The sequence below is a fragment of the Schistocerca nitens genome, chromosome 9 (assembly GCF_023898315.1).
Source record: "Schistocerca nitens isolate TAMUIC-IGC-003100 chromosome 9, iqSchNite1.1, whole genome shotgun sequence".
NCBI lineage: Eukaryota > Metazoa > Arthropoda > Insecta > Orthoptera > Acrididae > Schistocerca > Schistocerca nitens.
This window is the reverse complement of record NC_064622.1, coordinates 144355403-144376767: the sequence shown is the minus strand read 5'-3', so window position 1 is coordinate 144376767 and position 21365 is coordinate 144355403. Positions and strand designations below refer to the sequence as shown.

The window sequence follows — 21365 nt, the reverse complement described above, 5'->3', positions numbered from 1 at the left end:
AATTGTGAAATTTTTGGGAAGGATTATTTTCAGGAAATCTGACAGAAGCAGTTACTCAAATAAATCTGCTGGAAAAAAAAAAACAGCAATAGCACTGTACTCAAAATTCGTGATAAATATAAAAAACACACCCACGTAGAAACACCAATACGTAAAATAGAGTGGCTTCAAAATACATTTAAATATCTTGGAGAAAACATAGCAGCAGAAGTGACTAGAAAAATTTGCAATAGATGTAAAACATAATAAAACAGAGAGAGTATTTGGTGTAGCAGAAAAAAATCTACAACAAGAACTGCGGAATTAAAACATTACTGGTATACCACTGTGGTACAACTAAAATGTTTACATGCATTTGACTCCTTGGCAGTGATCTATAAGTTGGATAGACTAGATGGACTTGAAAGACGGATTATCAGAAAAATAATTTGTGCAATAGAAACTACAGATGGTTGGAAAATGAGAAGATCAACAAAAAGTAGAGAAAACGTCAGAAGTAATATTAAAGGAAAGATTAATTTTCTATGGACATGTCTACTAAATGAATAATAGACTAACGAAATGAACATTTGTGTATTTCAGGAAAAAGAAATCTACGATAGCATGGATTACAGAATTAAGAAAAGGACTGAAAAGAAACATCAAAGAATCAAAAATGACAGAAAAATGTCTTTTTAATAATAAAATACTAAATTTTGAAGGCTTTCAAGGTATAAAAAATAAGAAATTGGGAAATGACAACATGGGGAGGGGGGGGGGTGAAGTTGTACTGGAAAGTAGGAAACAACACAGAAAGAGGAACTTTCTGTTATGTGATCCTAGTATGTCACACATAGATTTCTTAAAAAAAAAAAAGGAACAGATACATATAGGCTGAAATTAAATATAAATTGGGAGCAAGAGAAACTTGGAGAAGTGAAATGAGAATATAGAAAGGAAATGTACATAATGGCAGAAAGATAACTAACAAGGAGAGGTCCCTAGTGGTGCATTTGGCTTTTTGAAACTATCAATATGGTGATGTAGATTAAGATTCCATGTATCACCCACTGCAGTCATTCACACTGGTTGGCCCTTGTTTGCGAGTAATTGAAAAAAGAAAAAAAAATCATAATTTTGAGTGTCAAAAGTGTTAAAAAAGTTCTGTTACGTAGTGTGGTTGTGTGGTGTTACGAGTAGGGTAACGGTTTCACGTGCGGGAGGTTATGGGTTTGAATCTCATCAGGTGCACAAGGTTTCTTTTTTATTTTTAAATCATTATCGAAATTACTGTGATAATTATTTTTATTCAGTTAGTTGGCTTACATGTAACTTTTTATTACACATCCTTTGCCACATCATTTTAAACAGCGTATGAACTTCTTCGTTTATTTCACTTTTTCTTTATATCATTCTTTTCCCAATCAGAATTTTTGTGAGTTTGAATTTAATTATATTTATCCGTTATGATATTCAATTATTTGAAAATTCTGATCTATCAGGTGAAAAACGAAAGACAAACTAATCTACTTATATTTGGGCAATGATATGAAAAGTGTATTTTTTTACCAGATGTGCAATTTTTTGCATGTTAATTGCAAGCTTCTTTTGATGCAATTTGTCCAGGAGGTTAGCATAGTATTCTTCAGTAATTGTTTGCCCAGTGGGGAGATAATCCACAAACAGAATCCCCTTCGCATCCCAGAACACTGATGCCATGACCTTTCCCGCTGAAGGAATTTTCTTTGCTTTCTTTGGTGGTGGAGAATCAGATGTTTACACTGCTTTGGCTGTTGTTTTGTCTCTGGTGTATAGTAGTGCATCGAAGTTTCATCTGTGGTCACAAACAGGCACAAAAACTCTTGTTCATTTCTCCTAATTCTTGAGTTAAAATGTGATGTACCCCTTGAGGTGACATCTGGCAAGCGTGAGAAATTTCACGTACTTTCAATTAGCGATCCTCCATTACCATTTCATGCACTTTTGCGATGATTTCTGGAGTAGTGACATGTCTTGGCCGACCACTGTGCGGATCATCATCTAAGCCCTCTCGACCAAATTTAAATTCATTTGTCCACTTGACAACAGTTGAATATGAAGGAGCTGAGTCCCCCAGTGTATTCTGGAAATTGGCATGAATGTTCTTTGCTTTCATACCTTTCTTTACAATGTACTTAATCACTGCTCAAATCTCGATTTCCCCCCCCCCCCCCCACCATCTTTGCAAATCACAACGCGGGAACAACAATAGAACCACATCACTGCCACAGCTCTCATCCAAGAGCACTGATGTGGCATGCATTTACAGGCAACAATCCAATATCCAATGAATATCATGTGAACAACCCATTGCGCTAGCACTGACCTCTCGTGGTGATTCTGAGAACTTTTCAAACCACCCTCCTAGTTTGCAAAAATGTGTGGACATCAGTTTTAACTAGAACATCTTATGCATTTTGACAAGTGTGATGGATATTTGGCTACAATATTCTGAAATTTCGTCTCCTTCTCAAATTGCTCATAAAAGCGGAGACTGTTAAAACATTGTTTTTAGGCATGTTGGAGATATCGGATTCTGCCATATCCCAAAATTGATTTACTTTCTGTGAATTTCTTCTGTTGTTCATAGCAATATATAATGGTATAGTTTTTATTATTTCACTTTATTATCAATTTGAGAATTGTTTCTGATTTTTACTTAAAATCTGTTATACTGCCTACAATTTTCTTGTTTTCATAAAATGCTGTTCCAGATATTGGCGTGTTTTCCATTATTCTTATTATTGATTTACCTTCATAAATTCTGTAATGTTCTGTATCACCTAAATTCTCATTGAAGACTCTTGTTTCCTGCACTGCTAAAATTGGTACGTGATTCTTCTGTAGAAATAATTCCAGTTACTTACGTTTTCCAATTTTCAGCTAAATCAGCTGTTTTTTTACTCTGTAGATCAGATTTTTGAGGTTATTGTTACTTAATGTGGGTTTACATTTTGTTTTAGCCCTTTCCTGAGTAGATGTTGTTCCTTTTCGATGAAGGTGATGTCAGTTTGGTTAATGACTCTTTTATAAAATTGTGTTTTGTTGGATGTTTGGTTATTGTGTTGCTGATGCAGTTTTAGTTGCATGGCTTCTAATTTCTCGCTGCATTTAGGTCCATGCTACACCGAGTACACTCCCTTGATTTAGAAGAAAACACTGTCAAAAATGAGATAGATACAATAAAGAGCATTGCCATAATCAATGGCTACACAGCCAAAACAAACGACAATTTAAGCAGACAAATACACAAAAGCAACACAACGAATGAACACACTGTGAAAGAAGAGGAAATATTTGCCAGTATGCCATACCTGGGCCCCATATCACAAAAAATGCCAACCTTTTTCAGACAAACAAATGTAACAGTTGCATTCTCAACCAATAATAAGTTAGGAAACCTACTCATCCATAACCTAAAATTAAATGCACAAACATACAACAACAGCGGAGTGTACAAAGTATCATGCCCCAGTTGTTCTGCCTACTATGTAGGGTAAACAGACAGAAACTTCAAGACCCATTTTCAAGAACATGTAAATGCTTTCAGGCTCAAGAATTTCGAAAAATCAGTCATTGCACTACATATGTTGGAAACAAAACATGTCAACAACAGTCTAGAAAACAATTTGGTAATACTACATAATGAAGCCAATGGTAAGACCCTAAGTCTGTTAGAACAACTGGAGATATACCTCCACAAAATCAAAAAACCAGAATCTATGTTAAATGAACAAACAGATTTTGCAAGCCTTAGTTATTTCAGTAATTTTAAAGACCTATTCTAAAGTTAATTCTTGCTTATGTCAATTGTTTAATAGTTATATCTTTAGCACTACAAATAAATTCACCTTTGACAACACCATGTACAAAAACATCTGTGAAGTGTTTATAAAGTGTTTGCAAGTGTACATCTTGAATGAAGTGACATGTACTAAAACAATGGAGAAAAGAATGTTTGCCATTGCTAAAATGTTAAAAATGCTTTCTTTGGACTGTTCATTTTCCACTATTTTGCACACATTTTCCACATTTGACTTTTGAAATTCATAACTTAACAGTAAATCTTTTTGTGATGGGAATATGCATTTCACCTCATTCAGGAGAATAAATAAAACATGTATTAAGACAAATTACACCTGACGATGGACCCACAGGGTCCGAAACGCATTGTGTAGTTAATAAAACACGAAAAAGTTGTGACTGAAGGCATTGTTTAATTCATACCTCCAATGCTTCATAATTTATTCTTGTTCATTTTACATTCTTACTGCCAAGTTTCTTGTTGAAGACATTATACTGTATCAGAAGGAATACTTTATCATTGAATTTTTGTACCAGCCCATTTACAAGAAGCTATAACGTTATTGTATGTAATATAATTTAGGTGATCCTATGGTACTCTTGCGTGCTGTTGGTGCTGCCGAGTATGCTGCTTCTCACAGTGGTCGAGATCTAGAGTCATTCTGCTCTGAACATGGACTTCGCCACAAGGCTATGCTAGAGGTACGAAGACTTCGTGTGCAGTTAGCATCACAGTTGCAGCTTGCTGTACCTGAACTCGAGTTAGCTGTTGATCCAAGTATGCCTCCGCCTTCTGATACCCAGGCCCGACATCTTCGACAGCTGCTGCTTTCTGGCCTCGTGGATCAGGTTGCTCACCGTGTGGACCTGGATGAGATCAAGGATGCAGCAGATAGACCACGATGGAAGCATGCTTATAGGTATTATGTTTGAAAGTTCATGGATTTTATTAAGATATTTTATTGTCTGTATTCGCTTTACACACTCTGTAATTATCTCTTCCATGTCTTCCAAAATCTGCACAAGCATACAAAGCAGCAATTTTTGTTACCACCCCCACCCCTACTTCCTCACCGCCCTCCTTGCCCTCTCCTCCCCCTTCTGCATTTTGTATGACTTGGTTTGTGACGCTGGGAACTTTAGGACTTTGATGAGTAATGAAACTGGTAAAGATATGATATTTTCATGTCGTATCACTGTTTAAAGTATCCTGTTAATGATGTTCACTGGTGACGTCATTTGTGTAATGGTTCCATAAATATAGTGGCAGTAAGTGAGGCAAGAAGAACAGCACAGGAAATGAGGTCAATAGAGTGTATATTCGTTTCTGCAAATAAGCAACTTAATGCAGGGGGATCATTAACAGGGAATCATTATTTTCATTTCTGCTCCAGCAAGCCAAATGTGGGTGTATATGAGCTGCCTCGATAATATTTTTCCCTTGCACATTTCTCCTTAATATGTTTTATGCCAGTCAACATCTCCAATTTTGAGCTTCTTGATTTGCTTGCACCAGCCATCACAAAATATCTGATTTGCTCTTCTACCAAGAAAATTTTGGTAAATGTACCCAAAGGATGCTGTGGAGAGCTGTTTTCACCTTATGACTGTACCACTGCAGTCATTTCACTTTGTCAATCTCTTGCATGCTTCTCTCCAGTCTTAAGTGTAGTTTGATACCCCACTAGAGTGGGGGTAATTCGTTTCTGTTGAATGGAGGCAACACTCTACTGTTCCAGTAATTACCACTGCTGCCCATCTGTACATCAATATAGGTAACAAAAAATGTTTTGCGCCAAACGATCTTGATCAAAATTGGAAGCTTATTAAGTTCTGTTGGCAGTCTCTTGGTGTGTAGTGTATGGTGTTATGCGCTGAGACAATGCTATCTCATCATTGTAAGATGCCGACAACCTATTCTCTTCATTTCAAATTCTTAGATAGACTTTGTGAATTTCTATTCGATACAAAACTTATTGTCTTGGTTTTGCTGATTGCAGGCCCATTCATTTAAATTTTTCATACCAGATATAAAATTTGTCGTCCACATCTGTCTCGACCCATACAATTACGTAATTATTAATGAACTATGTATGGATTCCTATTTTCTAACTGCTTTTACAACTTTATTCATTATGATGATGAATAGAAGTAGTGACTGACAACACCCATTTTGTACCCCACTCTTCATTATGACATGATGTAATCTTGTATTCTGCACCTGTACATAGCACTTGGCTTCATCATATAATTGCAGCATGCATGCAGCAATGTTTTCAGCCACTTTCTCACACCTCAAACATTCTATTAGGTTGATGCATAAGTTTGTAGTGCTTTACAATAAATTAAACAAATACAAGAGATACACAGAGACGTTAGTAATCACTAATATATTCTCTTTCACTATTTACAACAGTCAGCCAACACTGGGGTAATTTTTTTATTCTGCTGCTGCTTTGTTTGGGCTCAACCATTCCATTCCTTTCCTTTCCTTTATTTTAGCATAGAGACACCATTTCACATCACCAATAATGATATAGGAAGGAATGGCAGGTGTTATTCACAAGCCAGTTGATGAGAAGCAAGCAGAGATGCATATATGGTCACCCACTGATTTTTATGATTTTGGCGTAGAACATGTGCTACACATACACCTGATATTTGAACCTTCCCCATTGCATGCAAATGTCACACAATAGTGTTGGTATCACAGTTCATCCCATTTGCCATTTCTCGAGCGCACTGATGTGTATCATTATCCATGCAAATGTCACATAATTGTGGAATTATCACAGTTTATCACTTTTGCCAGTTCTCAAGCACACTGATGTGGATCATTGTTGATTAGTATGTTCGAACAATCTTCATCAAACCTCGAAGCTCTTCCTGAAATTGGAGGGTCACTAATGACAAAACGATCCTCCTTAAAACAAGAAAACCGTTTTCTTGCCATGCTCTGTCAAGTGCTATTATCCCCAAACATGGTGATAATGTTTCTGGCTGTCTCTGCTGCTGTTGCCCATCTATTGAACTCAAACAGAAGAATATGTTGGAAATGTTGCAATTTCTCTACTTGGTACTTCATATTCTAGCATTCACAGTTCCACTCAGTATCTCCAAAAGACAATATTTAACTTCAAACAGCGATAGCAAACTACAAATAAAATATTACAATCAGTAAATAAACCCATAGCAACTAAAATACCAACATAAAAAACAAAAATGCTCTGAACTTATGCACCAACCAAATAATATTAGCTGTCATGGGCAGTATTTATATACAGGGTTATTTGTGAGTACCTCTGGGGGTGTCAATAGATGAATGCACAAAAACTACAAAACATACAGAAAAGAAAGACACATATCAGTGACTAGAACATCTCTCCTTGTTACAATTGCTTAATAGTGGCCCTGTTAGTGACATGGAAAATGTCAATGTGGGTGGACAAGTATTTGTATGCAATTCATTGAAGTCACTGCTGCTGCACTGGAAGGTGAAATAAGAGCAGCCCACTTTGGAAGTGTTGCTTGTCTACAGATGTGAACTAGTTTGATGTAACAATACGGAGTGGATGATTTGTGTACATATTCTGACACACCTGACCCCTGGTGGTGTGCTCTACAACAATGCATAGTACAAATTAAAAACTTGGAGAGGTGCTTTATCCACTGTCATGTCAGTTTTCTGTGTTTCTTCTAGTTTTCAAGCAGTCCTCCTCAAAGACCTCAAAGATGCTATAACCAAACACTTTCTCTTTGTGTAGGTAGACATAAGTTTCTATTTTTTCTCAGTACTTCTCATAAAACATCCTTAAGGCAAAGACAAGATCAGTAGTTCACTAATGTGGTTTACTGCTATTTTGTTCCTTTTCTGAGGTTTATGGCCATTTTCTTTTCAAGTCTAGGTTCAGCAGATTTTTGTAGTCTTTAATCCAAAATGGAATACTCGAATTGTTAGATTGTGCAACAGCAAGGTTACAGTTCTGTAATTGATGCATGTTTTACTGTTTCCATTTGTAGATCATAGGGTGACAGCTCCCTGTCCTCCTGCACTACAGTTACATCTTCTTACCACACTCTCTTGGTTACCCTGTACAGCCATTGTTGACTTATCCCTCCTAGAGCTTTGATTGTGTCTGCATTGAATTTGCATGACCCAGTCTTAATACAGATATACGAGGTTGACTTTTTGTTGCATACAGAAATGTCATCTGCAGAGAGTACATATAATTTGCAGACGGTCACCCATCCAACTGCCAGCCAAACCCAACAGCACTTAACTTTGTGGATCTGACAGGAACTGCAGGAAAGCCATTGAAAATTAACATCAAAGTCTTTTATTTATGGGAATGTTGTTCAGAAAAGCCAGTGTCCGCAGTAGGTAAGCATTAACAATATGTGGTGGATATTTAAAAGGGAAAATAGCCAATTTGTGGAATGACACTCACCAAATAGCCAAATCTGGAGAAAGGACAGTGTTTCCTAAGCTTTGAATGCTTTCACTTTGTTCACTGCTGAAACCTTTCTTGCATTTTCTGGCCAATGTGCTTTGTTTAGATGAAGCAGCTCCATTAAATCTTTACAATATTATCAATATTGTGAAAAGGAAAGTTGCTACTCACCATATAGCGGAGATGCTGAGTCACAGATACGAACAACGAAAAGACTGTCACAATATAAGCTTTCGGTCAACAAGGCCTTTGTCGAAAATAGATATGACACAAGACTGCAGCCTCTGACACCTGAGGCCCCACTGCGAGCAACAGCAGCAGTGCATGATGAGAGCGGCAATTGGGTGGGAGTAAGGAGGAGGCTTGGACAGTGAGGAGGAGGGATAGCATGGTAGGGGCGGAGGACAGTGAAGTGCTGCTGGGGAGCACACAAGGATGAGGTGGGGAGAGGGTAGGGCAGCTAAATACAGTTGGGCAGGAGGTTAGATGGAGGGCAGGGGGAGAGATGAGGGGGGTAGTGGAAAAGGAGAGAAGTAAAAGGACTGCGTGAATTGGTGGAATGAGGACTATGTATTGCTGGATTGGAAACATTGAAAGGTTGAAGGGACTGGATGGGTGTCGCGGGGAGGATCAATATGGCACAGGCTGTGAAGCAGTCTTTGAAATAAAGGATGTCGTGTTGGGCAGTGTGCTCAGCAACAGGGTGGTCTACTTGTTTCTTGGCCACAGTTTGTTAGTGGCTATTCATGCAGACAGATAGCTTGTTGTTGTCGTGCCGACATAAAATGCAGCACTGTGGTTACCGCCATTATGTGACTGGTTTCACAGGTAGCCGTGCCTTTGATGGGGTAGGTGATGTTTGTGACCGGACTGAAGTAGGTGGTGGTGGGACGATGTATGGGACAGGTCCTGCATCTAGGTCTGTTACAGGGATATGTGACTTGAGGTAAGGGCTTGGGAGCAGGGGTTGTGTATGGACGGACGAGTATATTGTGGTTCGATGGATGTTGGAATACCACTGTGGGAGGGGTGGGAAGGATAGTGGTTATTGTTACATTCCATCTTGAATTTTCCATTGTGTGATTTTTACAGTATGATTATTTATATATGAATTAGACATGTTGATGTCCTTTCAGCTTATTTGTAAGCTACAGAAAAGCAACAATAGCTCCAAAAATATTGAATATAAAAATCTGTTCTCCTTCCATTCATTTGCTTTTTGGCTGCTGAGCTATCTGCAGGTATTTCTCAGTTTGTGTCCAGTCATTACGATTGCTATTAGTCATGATATAAAGAAATACACTTCTTTTCTTTTGTTAATGACAAATAAAAATGATTCAATAACAGGTATATATTTCGCCCAAATATGTGCTAATTGAATTGCAAAATATGTTAACAAAAAAATAAATAAATGTGCAGCACTACTTTTAGAACCACAAAACTAAATGGATTGCTTTGTCACACTCTGGAGAGGTGTCATGTTACACGGTTTGCATGAAAAATGATACATAACTTCCTGATTGCTTTCAGCATTTTCTGTTCATGATTTGATTCTCTGTACACTTTGAACAGTCACCGTTTAAGCTACTGTCCCATCTGCTAGCCAGGTAAAATTATAGTCAGCAGACTCATGCAATGCATCAAAGAAGTGCACATTACAATAGTGTCCCATAGCATAGACAATAAAAAAAACTAAAAATCTATATACAGTACCCAGTTAATGGAACAATAAAGGTACATTGACAACTTTCCTTTTTCTCATGCATAAGTTCAAATGCAAGGGAATAAAAATCCATCCCACCAAACTGATAGAGCACACACAGTTAACGCATATTGTCTATAACGTTAACATTTTTCCTCTGTTTTCATGCAATCCAAATTAAATGAAGGAACAAGATGATTATATTAAAAAATGAAGATTTTACTGTCATATATTAAAGGGGTAATTAATTAAGAAACCACTTGAGTTGTAGTGCAGGTTCATTGTAACTCTTTGTAAGTATTTGTGTGTTGTTAGTATGCTACCTCCAAAGAAAGACATTATTCAAAGCTTAGTTACATGTTTGGTATCGTTTTTATATCTGTTGACTGGCCAAAACCTCAGTAATACAGTGACTGGTTACCTTTTCTCCAGTTGTTTATAAAGAAAAAAAAACAGACACATATGTTGGACAGACACCACATTTTATTGTTTAGGACAGCAGATGGTAAAGAAACTAACAACAGGCACAATCTGAAACAACACTATCATTGTTCTATTTCAACAAAAATAAATAAATAAATAAATAACTGTAGATCTAGCAGTCTCCTTTCTGTAATGTACTAAATATTAACTAAAATAATCTCCAATCCCATAGAAATAAAACAAGGTGGTTTTTGACGTAGATAAAGAGCAAGAGACCATTTGCAAGTGAAAAGTAAGTGTAAGAATGCCAATACCTTTAACGAGGTTATTGCAAGATGTCCAGTTTTCTACTTCACTCAGAATTCTTGCTGTTGTTTTATGCAGGATAAGTACTTGCTTTAGTTTATCTGCATTCCCCCCAAAAGTAAGTTTGTAAAACAGCATGGTAAAAGTCATGTAAAATAGACCACCAATTTGCACTTCAAATCAATTCAATGAAAAGTACTTCTAAGTGCAAAACAAAGTGAACTGAAATTCTCGACATTCTATATTTTTGTTGTCACGGTTTGTAATTTTTATCCACCTGGATCCCAAGAAAAGTTTTGTTTTTAAATTGCATAATATGAGTCTATGGGAGATTTAGACTTAAACTGATTTTGTGAGCCAGTTGCAAGAGTCTCCAGTCTTCATTTGAACAGTGATAAGTATGTTTTAGTTAGAGTCCTTTATTAGCATGTTTGTGTCATCAGCAAATATCACCAATTTTGAACAATTTTGGAGAGCCATCTAAAAGTTATTTATGAGGGATAGGAACACTAGCAGATCACATTCCAAACCTTATGGAGCCCACATTGTGTCTGTATCATTTTGAGTTTAGTTTTATCCTACAATGAAGGCAGGTCTCAATAAATCCTAAGAGCACTTGATCAAATTTTAGTTGCCCGTGTCAAATTTTGTAGTCCACAGGATCAAATGCCATAGTAAGTTCATTTGTCAGAATTTTATTTGCGAGATCATGATTTTCTATAATGACCTGTTTATGGCATCCAGACTGAAAGTTAGTTGGCATGCTGTGGTAATTGAGTCAGTATTCTACTTAAGACCACTTCCTCCTCCTCCCTCTCTACCAAAAAGTGGGGGGGGGGGGGGGGGGTGACGTAGGCCTGTAGTTAGGGTGATTTTCTTCTCTCTGTTTTTATTAATCCACTGTAGATATAAATAAGCTGTGGAGGAAGGCAGTAAAATGTACCATTTATAATTATATGAAAGCTATGAACTAACAAGCTTCAACCAAGTAATGTAGGTTGATTCTTACAAAGGAGAAGACAGCAACTAGCCACTATTAAAAATGCTATTTATTTAAGTAAATAGCGCCATATCTGGTTTCGAACTGACAAGTTCATCATCAGACGGCTGTTCACAAGATGCACTTTACATAATCTCAGTTTTTTATTTTTATTCTCCCACTGTAGCGAAATATTCTTGGTGTGTTGGTGCCCTAAGGTAGAAAACAATGTCACAGCGCCCTATATGAACATAACTAATCTCCAAACGATATAATACAGAGTAAACAAGTATGTGAGGTTAAGTAGTTATAGTAAGTACTTACATGGAAAATTCCACAAAATTTTCTTGCAAAGTTGCAGGATTGTATTTTTGAAATATTGCAAAGAATATGCAGCACTTATATGATTTGCATATCACCATATTGTGAAAAGCACAAAACACACACACACCAAAAAGTATTTGCCACATGTGAAGTTGACACAAAGATTGCTGTTTCACAAATACAACAGTGCCAGAGATGTTCTCTCTTACAGATATTACGATATATAGATTACTTTGATTTCACAGTATGGATGATTATAAAGAATAAACATAACATCAAGAACAAATAAAACACAAAGATAAACTTTACATTATGAGCATATAAAGTTACAGATGAAGTTGACAGATGTAGTAACCGGTTTGTGTGAATGCTACTTACATGGTATTATCTAAATGCTATGCTATATGCAGGGAACAACATAGAGGTGAGATAATATTACTTAAAATCCATCTTGATTGCAAAAATGTTTATTGACATGACCAGTTTCGGTTCCTCTAGTACCATCTTCAGATCTGCAATTTCAGTTACAGGAGTAACCCGTCCACACTCAGCAACCTTCACATGCAATCAAGACGGATTATAAATAACATTATATAAAAAGTGATTGCGGTATCTCTGCAGACATTATGTCTGTTTTTGCAAAATAGAGGTGAGATAAACTGAATAATGTGACACTAGTAATTATATTAACATAGTATATATCTAAAAACAAAGATGATGTGACTTACCAAATGAAAGTGCTGGCAGGTCGACAGACACACAAACAAACACAAACATACACACAAAATTCAAGCTTTCGCAACAAACTGTTGCCTCATCAGGAAAGAGGGAAGGAGAGGGAAAGACGAAAGGATGTGGGTTTTAAGGGAGAGGGTAAGGAGTCATTCCAATCCCGGGAGCGGAAAGACTTACGGGGAAAAAAGGACGGGTATACACTCGCGCACACACACACATATCCATCCACACATATACAGACACAAGCAGGCATATTTAAAGACAAAGAGTTTCACATCCTTTCGTCTTTCCCTCTCCTTCCCTCTTTCCTGATGAGACAACAGTTTGTTGCGAAAGCTTGAATTTTGTGTGTATGTTTGTGTTTGTTTGTGTGTCTGTCGACCTGCCAGCACTTTCATTTGGTAAGTCACATCATCTTTGTTTTTAGATATATTTATCCTACGTGAAATGTTTCCCTCTATTATAATATTAACATAGTATGGCACACTGAAATTTTGGATCAATTTTACAGTTGCACTAATGCATGACCGAGCAGGCAGCTATATTTAGGTGTAAAGCAGTGCCAAAAAAGTTTGTGTATTACAATGTACACATTGCTTTGATTTGACAGTAGATTTTTTAATTTTTTTTATTTTTTTTACAAAGAATTAGGGTAACATTACAAGCATTTATATTATAAAGAATAAACGTTACATTGTGAGCAAACTGTATTCAGTGAGCATTAATTTCAAATAAATTCAGGGAACATAGTAACCAGTATGTGTGAATGTTACTTATATATATGGTATTGTGTAAACACTGTGCCGTAAACAGGCAACAACATAGAGATGAGTTAAAATGAATAATGTGACAGTAGAAATTATATTAATGTAGTATGGCTCACCAATTTTTTTTTATCAGTTTTACAGTTGCAGTAATCTGTGATTGAGTAGGCAGCCATATTATGATGTAATATTTTGTTTGGATTATTAAGTCCATGTTGTTGTTAAAAGGAGTTGTTTAATTATGTTTTAAACTGGAAAGTAAGTGAGTGAAATTTTGTAGAAAGGTTGCATTGGCTAGCTCTGTCTGTTCATTGAGGATATGGTGTGGTGATTTGCTTTTATGTATATATATTTCTGTCTCTTCAAGCAGATTCTTGAGGCTACCTTTCTCAGCATGGTGCAATATTTGGATGTGGTCTTCGATGTTTTTTACTCCATATTTACTGAGAGTTGTGTGCATTGCAAATGCAGATTTTGAAGGATTGTTCAAACGTGTGGCATCTAAATGTTCTTTGAATCGAGTCTCAAAGTTTCTCCCAGTCTGCCTAATATAGAAGAAGGGGCAATTCTGGCATCTGAGAATTTATGTACCTGATCTTTTGCGTGGGGGGTTGTTATTCTTTATATTATGAATGGTTAGCTGCTGAAGTTTATGGTTTGTGTGGAAGCTTATATTTATGTTTGTGTTTTTGAAAAGATTACTTATTTTATGGGATATGCTCCCTAGAAAAGGAAGTGAGACATATTTTCTGCCACTTTTTACTGTTTTTTTTTTTTTTTTTTTTTACTGCATAGGTGTCTGGTGTGGGGCTTTGTTGTCTGCTGTTTTTTGGATTTTTTGTGATAATTTATCAATCGTGTGAGGATTATATCCATTGTTTAGAGCTATGGCTTTGATGATATTCTTTTCTTTATGTTGTTCAACTGGTTCAAGTGTAATTTTATGCAGGCGATTCAGCATGGGCCTGAAGTATGCCATCTTATGTTTGTTTGGATGACAAGATGAGCTGTTGATGCACACACATATGTGGCTGTTTGCTTTCTATAAATTTCAAAGTGATGTTTCTGGTTTTTGCTGGAAATTTTTAAATCTCAGAAATTGATGCTGTTATTGGATTTTCGTCGACAGTGAATTTGATGTTATTGTGCATGTTGCTCAGCTCGGTTGCTAATGTGTCAATTGCCTGCATAAAAGCAAATCACCACACTATATTTGCAATGAACAGACAGAGCTAGCTAATGCAACCTTTCTACAAAATTTCACTTACTTACTTTCCAGTTTAAAACATAAATAAACACTACTCCTTTTAACAACATGCTATCAATAATCCAAACAAAATATTACGTCATAATATTGCTACCTACTCAGTCACACATTACTGCAACTATAAAACTGATTTTAAAAAAAAAATTGAGCCATATAACATTAATATAAAACTTCCTGGCAGATTAAAACTGTGTGCCCGACCGAGACTCGGAACTCGGGACCTTTGCCTTTCGCGGGCAAGTGCTCTACCAACTGAGCTACCCAAGCACGACTCACGCCCGGTCCTCACAGCTTTACTTCTGCCAGTATCTCGTCTCCTACCTTCCAAACTTTACAGAAGCTCTCCTGCGAACCTTGCAGAACTAGCACGCCTGAAAGAAAGGATATTGCGGAGACATGGCTTAGCCACAGCCTGGGGGATCCTTTCTTTCAGGAGTGCTAGTTCTGCAAGGTTCGCAGGAGAGCTTCTGTAAAGTTTGGAAGGTAGGAGACGAGATACTGGCAGAAGTAAAGCTGTGAGGACCGGGCGTGAGTCGTGCTTGGGTAGCTCAGTTGGTAGAGCACTTGCCCGCGAAAGGCAAAGGTCCCGAGTTCGAGTCTCGGTCGGGCACACAGTTTTAATCTGCCAGGAAGTTTCATATCAGTACACACTCCGCTGCAGAGTGAAAATCTCATTCTAGAAACATTAATATAATTTCTACTGTCACATCATTCATTTTATCTCATCTCTATGTTGTTGCCTGTTTATGTCACAGTATTTACACAATACCACATAAGTAACATTCACACAAACTGGTTACTGCATTCTCCGAATTTATTTGAAATTAATGCTCACTGAATATTGTATGCTCACAATGTAATGTTTGTTCTTTATAATATAAATGCCTATAATGTTACCTTAATTCTTTGTAAAAAAAAATAAAATAAATACACTGTCAAAACAAAGCAATGTATACATTGTAATACATTAACTTCTTTAGTGCTGCTTTACCCCAAAATATAGCTCCCTGCTCAGTCACACTTTATTGCAACTGTAAAATTCATTCAAAATCTCAGTGCGCCATACCATGTTAATATAATTGCTAGTGTCGTTCTATTCATTTTATCTCACTTCCATGTTGTTCCCAGTATATAGCATAGTATTTACCATGTAAGTAGCATTCACACAAACCGGTTACTACATCTGTCAACTTCATCTGTTATATTATATGCTCATAATGTAAGGTTTATCTTTGTGTTTCATTTGTTCTTGATGTTACATTTATTCTTTATAAACTTTCATACTGTGAAACCAAAGTAATCTATATATCGTAATATCTGTAAGAGAGAACATCTCTGGCGGTGTTGTATTTGTGAAACTTCAATCTTTGTGTCAACTTCACATGTGGCAAATACTTTTTGGTGTGTGTGTATGTGTGTGTTTTGTGCTTTGCACAATATGGTGATATGCAAATCATGTAAGTGCTGCACGTACTTTGCAATATTTCAGAAATACAATCCTGTAACTTTGCAAGAAAATTTTGTGGAATTTTCCATGTAAGTACTATAACTACTTAACCTCACATATTTGTTTACTCCGTATTACATCGTTTGGAGATTAGTTATGTTCACATAGGGTGTTTCTAACATTGTTTTCTACCTGAGGGCACCAACACACCAAGAATAGTTCGCTACAGTGGGAGAGTAAAAATCAAAAACTGATGATTATGTAAAGTGAATCTTGTGAACAGCCATCTGATGATGAACTTGTTAGTTCGAAACCATTTACGGTGCTGTTTACTTAAATAAATAGCATTATTAATAGTGTGTGGTTGCTGTCTTCTTCTTTGTAAGAATCAACCTACATTAATTATACACAGCTACAGTCTCACCATGTCAGTTTTAGACAAAATAGCATTAAGCTTCAACCAGTCACACTTCGTTTTTAGCAAAGTAGTTTAGTTAGTCAGTCTTTCTCGTGTGTACTGGTCATCTGTGAAAGGAATCAATAATCATGGATCAGAATTATGGACACATAATGAGAAATGTGATATTAGGGTATAAGAAGACTGTTGGGAAAAAATGAGAAAGTTGGCTATCTAGCTGACACAAATCCATTCAGTAGAGAGAAAATGACAATCACGGTAACACCATATGAAAGGATTACCTTTAAAATGAAGTGTGTTGTAAAGGACTTAGAATTGGATGCACCAAATGAGTTTGAGAGTTATTAAGTTGTGGAAACTCACTAAAATTCAATTTTATCTGATCTAGGATTTCTTTCTTCCTCCCACTCTCACTTTGTCTTCCTTCTCCCCAACTCCCTACCCTCACCACTTTCCCAATAGGCTGCTGCCCATATTCATAGGACATCATTTTTAGTATTGTAAATAATTTTGCTTTGCTATCACTACATTATGAGCAGATTGAAAATGATCACAAATACTACCTACAATTTCTGATGGAAAACTTTTTGTTTCTTTTAACTGCATGATTGCAGGTGCCTAGAGATGGAAGACCCAGTATTCATACATGCACACTCAGTTCTAAAACGACAACACCCAGAGTGGGTAGTCTATCAGGAAGTGTATGAAACAAATGGAAAGTTATACATGCGAGGAATTACAGCAATAGAGCCTGAGTGGTTACCTGTGTATGCTCCAGCCTTGTGCAACTTTTCGGAACCACAGACTGATCCACCTCCTCACTTTTGCCAGGAAACTGGTGTAGTAAAATGTCACATTACAGGAACATTTGGTATGTTAAAGTTAAGTCGTATGCTCTTGCCTGGTAATTATAGTTTCCTATAATTACTGCCAAGTATTGTGTTGCATAATATTGCTAAGTATTGTCTTGTCATTTCATATTTCCGCAGGACGAGCAGGTTGGCAGTTACCGGTGGTGGAATTGGAGTATCCCACTGGAAGACAACGGTATCAGTGGTTTGCAAGATTCTTCCTTGAGGGAGAAGTTTTCCCCAAACTAAAAAGATTTACCAACTCTCTCCTGTCAGCACCAGCAACAATGAATAAGACATGGGCAAAGTGAGTTTATAGTAGCTCATATGTGAAAAAATTTAAATAGAAACAATATATGTAGTAGTGGCATTTCACAATAGTTTAGACAAGATGTGTATTTCAAGATTCTAATCCTAATGAATGCAGCATATGAAATTAAAGGTAATTATATTTGTTTTCCAAATAACAAAATTAATCAGAAGAAAACCATGCACCAAGGCTGGTGTTCCAGTAAAGATGAATACTAAAATTCTTGTAAGGCATGTGACCTGCCCCTCCCCTTTCCCCTCGTGCAAGGAAATAAGTATTTTCCAAAGTTCATGAATCCTATCTGGCAACATTGCCCAAATTGTTGAAAATGCCTGCCAGCGGTCTTTTTTGACATGTGATTCTAGTAATGTCCTCAACAATCTATGCTCTCTAGGCCAATCAGTTTATTGTAAACTCGCTCATGCTGATTTGTATTTGCAAGTGTCAAGTTGTCATTACCCTTTGCAAACTATGAGCATGCTTAAAACACTCGTACACAGAGCTCACGCTGTCTAAGATCTAGGTAGTGTACTGAAAAAGCTCACCCATCTAAAGACAACATTTGGAAAGAATGGATATTCCACTCAGCACATTAACCGGGCACTGTCAGTTAAAATCAAGAATCAGGAAACGGATAAAAAGGAGAATATGTCAGTAAAATCTATAGCTTTTCTTCTTTTTGTAGGAAACATTCCATTTAAAGTAGCAAGAATCCTCTGGAAATTTCAAGTTAGTGATTTTTCATCTGCCATCTAAAATTACAGGGCTCCTGGGATCGGTGAAGAAGGATTTGTTATTGCCGGGCTTGCCACAAGTTCTGGAAATCAGGGAATTTCAAATGTATCAGGGAAATTTGAAAGGAGCACTGGAAAAATCTCTGTTTTGCCTCAGTAGATGAAATGGTTTATTTACTGAGATGTCATGCATCGCCAGTGGCTGGGTGCAGCTGAATACGTACGTTGCTTCCCTACTCCCTCATTTTTACTGCTTCTCCCCTTTCTACCACTCTCCTCAGCTTGCAATCAGTGCTCCCACCACTTCTTGCCACTAGCCTAGCAGCTGCCGATGGCAGGCAGGGAGGTGTGAGGAGTGGTTTGTTTGGATCTGATTCTCAGAGACTCGTGATGCAGTGGTCGGAGACAGCGGTTATGTGTGCATCCGTTGTGTCTGAGTGATCGTGTGAATGTGTGTGTGCTCTCGTTTTCTGACAAAGACTACGGCCAAAAATTTAATTATGAGAGTGTGATTGTCTTTTCTGTGTTTCTGTCTGCAGCTCAGTGATCATCTTTACAGTGAGCTGCTACCTATCCTTATTATTATTGATTCTCAGAGTATTCACACAAGCTATCTGTTGCATTGATTTATCACTGCTATCTCATTTCATCAACATGGTGTCTGTGACATGTGAATAGTTGGCCACATGAGTAGATTTCCATGACAGGCCAAAACTGCAGGTCATTTCTGTGGGTACATCTAAAGGTTCAGGCCTGCCGATCTGAAGCCCATCATTTCCCACTGATGTGCAGGCCCTGCCTCTCAGAACTAGTGTCACTGATCTGCCTGCAGGCCAGGTCTATTTGTGTGTGGCGTAATGCGGCGGATTTTCGTGGTGCTCCTTGGCAGGTCAAAGCCCGTGGGCGATGAATCTCAGGAATTGTGACTGACTCACCACAAGTACGTTGGAAGGTGTGGCATTTTATAGACATTTTATTTTTTTCTGGTACATTTTGGCACTTTGAAAGTAGTTTATATATTAGAAAATATGGGATGATAAGAAGATGAAATTGGAAATTTGTGGTAAGGTCTTGTGGGACCAAACTGCTGGGGTCACCAGACCCTAAGCTTTCGCACTGATTAATCTAACTTAAACTAACTTACACTAAGGACAACACATACATCCATGCCCAAGAGAGGACTTGAACCTCCAACGGAGGCAGCCGCGCGGGCCGTGACAAGGCGCCTCAACCGTGTGGCGATAAGAAGAGGAAAATTGTGGCATTCTCAGGCAGCTTGAGGCTGCGTACTCATGTATTTCTTGAAAGAAAAACTTCTCAATACCTGTAAAATAATAGACGTAACACAGGGGGTAATAACCAACAATAACAAACATAATAGAACCAACATTTTATTGGCAGTCAACTATAGTGTGCTTTACGCTACTATTCCATGCCCTTCTTTCGAGAGACCTACTTTTTTTCTGAGGTTATTTGTGAAATTAGTGAAGGAATTTTAAATCTGTCTTGTGATTCCATCGAAATGCGTATTTTGGTCACCAAGTGTGTTTCATTTTATTGAAGTAAAATAATGTCATTGGTCTTTATAAAACATACAGGGTGTACATAAAGTCCGGGAGCACTCTCAATTATTTATTGCACAAGAACTACCGTATTTACTCGAATCTAAGCCGCACTTTTTTTCCGGTTTTTGTAATCCAAAATACCGCCTGCGGCTTAGAATCGAGTGCAAAGCAAGCGGGAGTTCTGAAAAATGTTGGTGGGTGCCGCCACAACTAACTTCTGCCGTCGAATATATGTAGCGCCACAAAGGCATGATTTGTAGGCACAAAGATAAATACTGGCACCAAAACCTCTGCGTCAGTAAATAAATTAAAAAAAAAAAAAGGTTGAAGACGAGCCTTTTTCCTCCGCCCCGAGTTTCGACCACTGCATTTTGGTACATTATCCAATGAAGTAAATACAAATTCCGTATTGTTCATCTTCGAATGTAGCTGCATTTCAATGTACTACAAAAATGCGACTGGCAAGACTGTTTGGGATGTTTGTCAATATGGCCAACTCTGCGTTCTGAATTTTTTCCTACCTGTGAGAAGAGATGGTTGCTAATAGGAACTTTTATGAATTGTGAATCACATGCAGTATTCTCTTCACTATAAGAATAATACGAATATAAACATTTTGCCATGTATTGTTTAGTGTTTGCTACTATCTCATTTAAATCCTGTCTGCCTAATAAACTACGAAACTAGAGTGAGACAACAGCAAACGCGGAAGAATATACATATCATGTAATGTTTATATTCGTATTATTCTTCTGCCTAATAGTGATACAGTCAGAAATGAAGCACGGCAATTGACTAGATTTTTAAATCTAAGATGACTCTAATTTCTGTGCAGAATGTAATGAACTAAAAAGCCGCCTGCAAAGATTTTCAAACGGAGAAAAATTTTCGTTAAAATTTCGTTCAGAACATCATCTATCATACGCAGTCAATTATTTGGTTCTTGTTGATCATTATCAAAGAAAGCAGTAGTGTAAGTAACAACAAATGTTTCGCTAATGAGACGATTCCTCTCTATTTTCTATTTGTAAGCGGCGGTAGCGCGCACAAAAGCAGGCCATGCCGCGAGCGGCGACAGGCCGTAAACACGCACAATCAGAATGCGACAAACAATGCATGACACAGTACAGTAATGCATTTTCACCTTAGAGTGACGTAAACACCTATAACAAAGAAAACGGCGCTTATCAGATCAAAGAAAAATAAGCAATCAATTCAAACCAGACGAAGCACGTGAAAAGGAAGGGTACCTGTATAAATACGGACG

The 21365-nt window shown here is 37.3% G+C and overlaps 1 protein-coding gene across 2 annotated transcripts in view; it reads left to right on the top strand.

The window, feature by feature from the left end:
- The window catches only part of LOC126203755 (probable ATP-dependent RNA helicase kurz), a 134753-nt gene that overhangs the window by 89348 nt on the left and 24040 nt on the right, over positions 1–21365 (top strand). For both annotated transcript variants that reach the window (XM_049938125.1, XM_049938124.1), the window contains 3 exons: positions 4406–4742; positions 17253–17509; positions 17628–17796. In XM_049938125.1, the coding sequence (XP_049794082.1) occupies positions 4406–4742; positions 17253–17509; positions 17628–17796 (763 nt within the window). The remainder of the gene's footprint in view (positions 1–4405; positions 4743–17252; positions 17510–17627; positions 17797–21365) is intronic.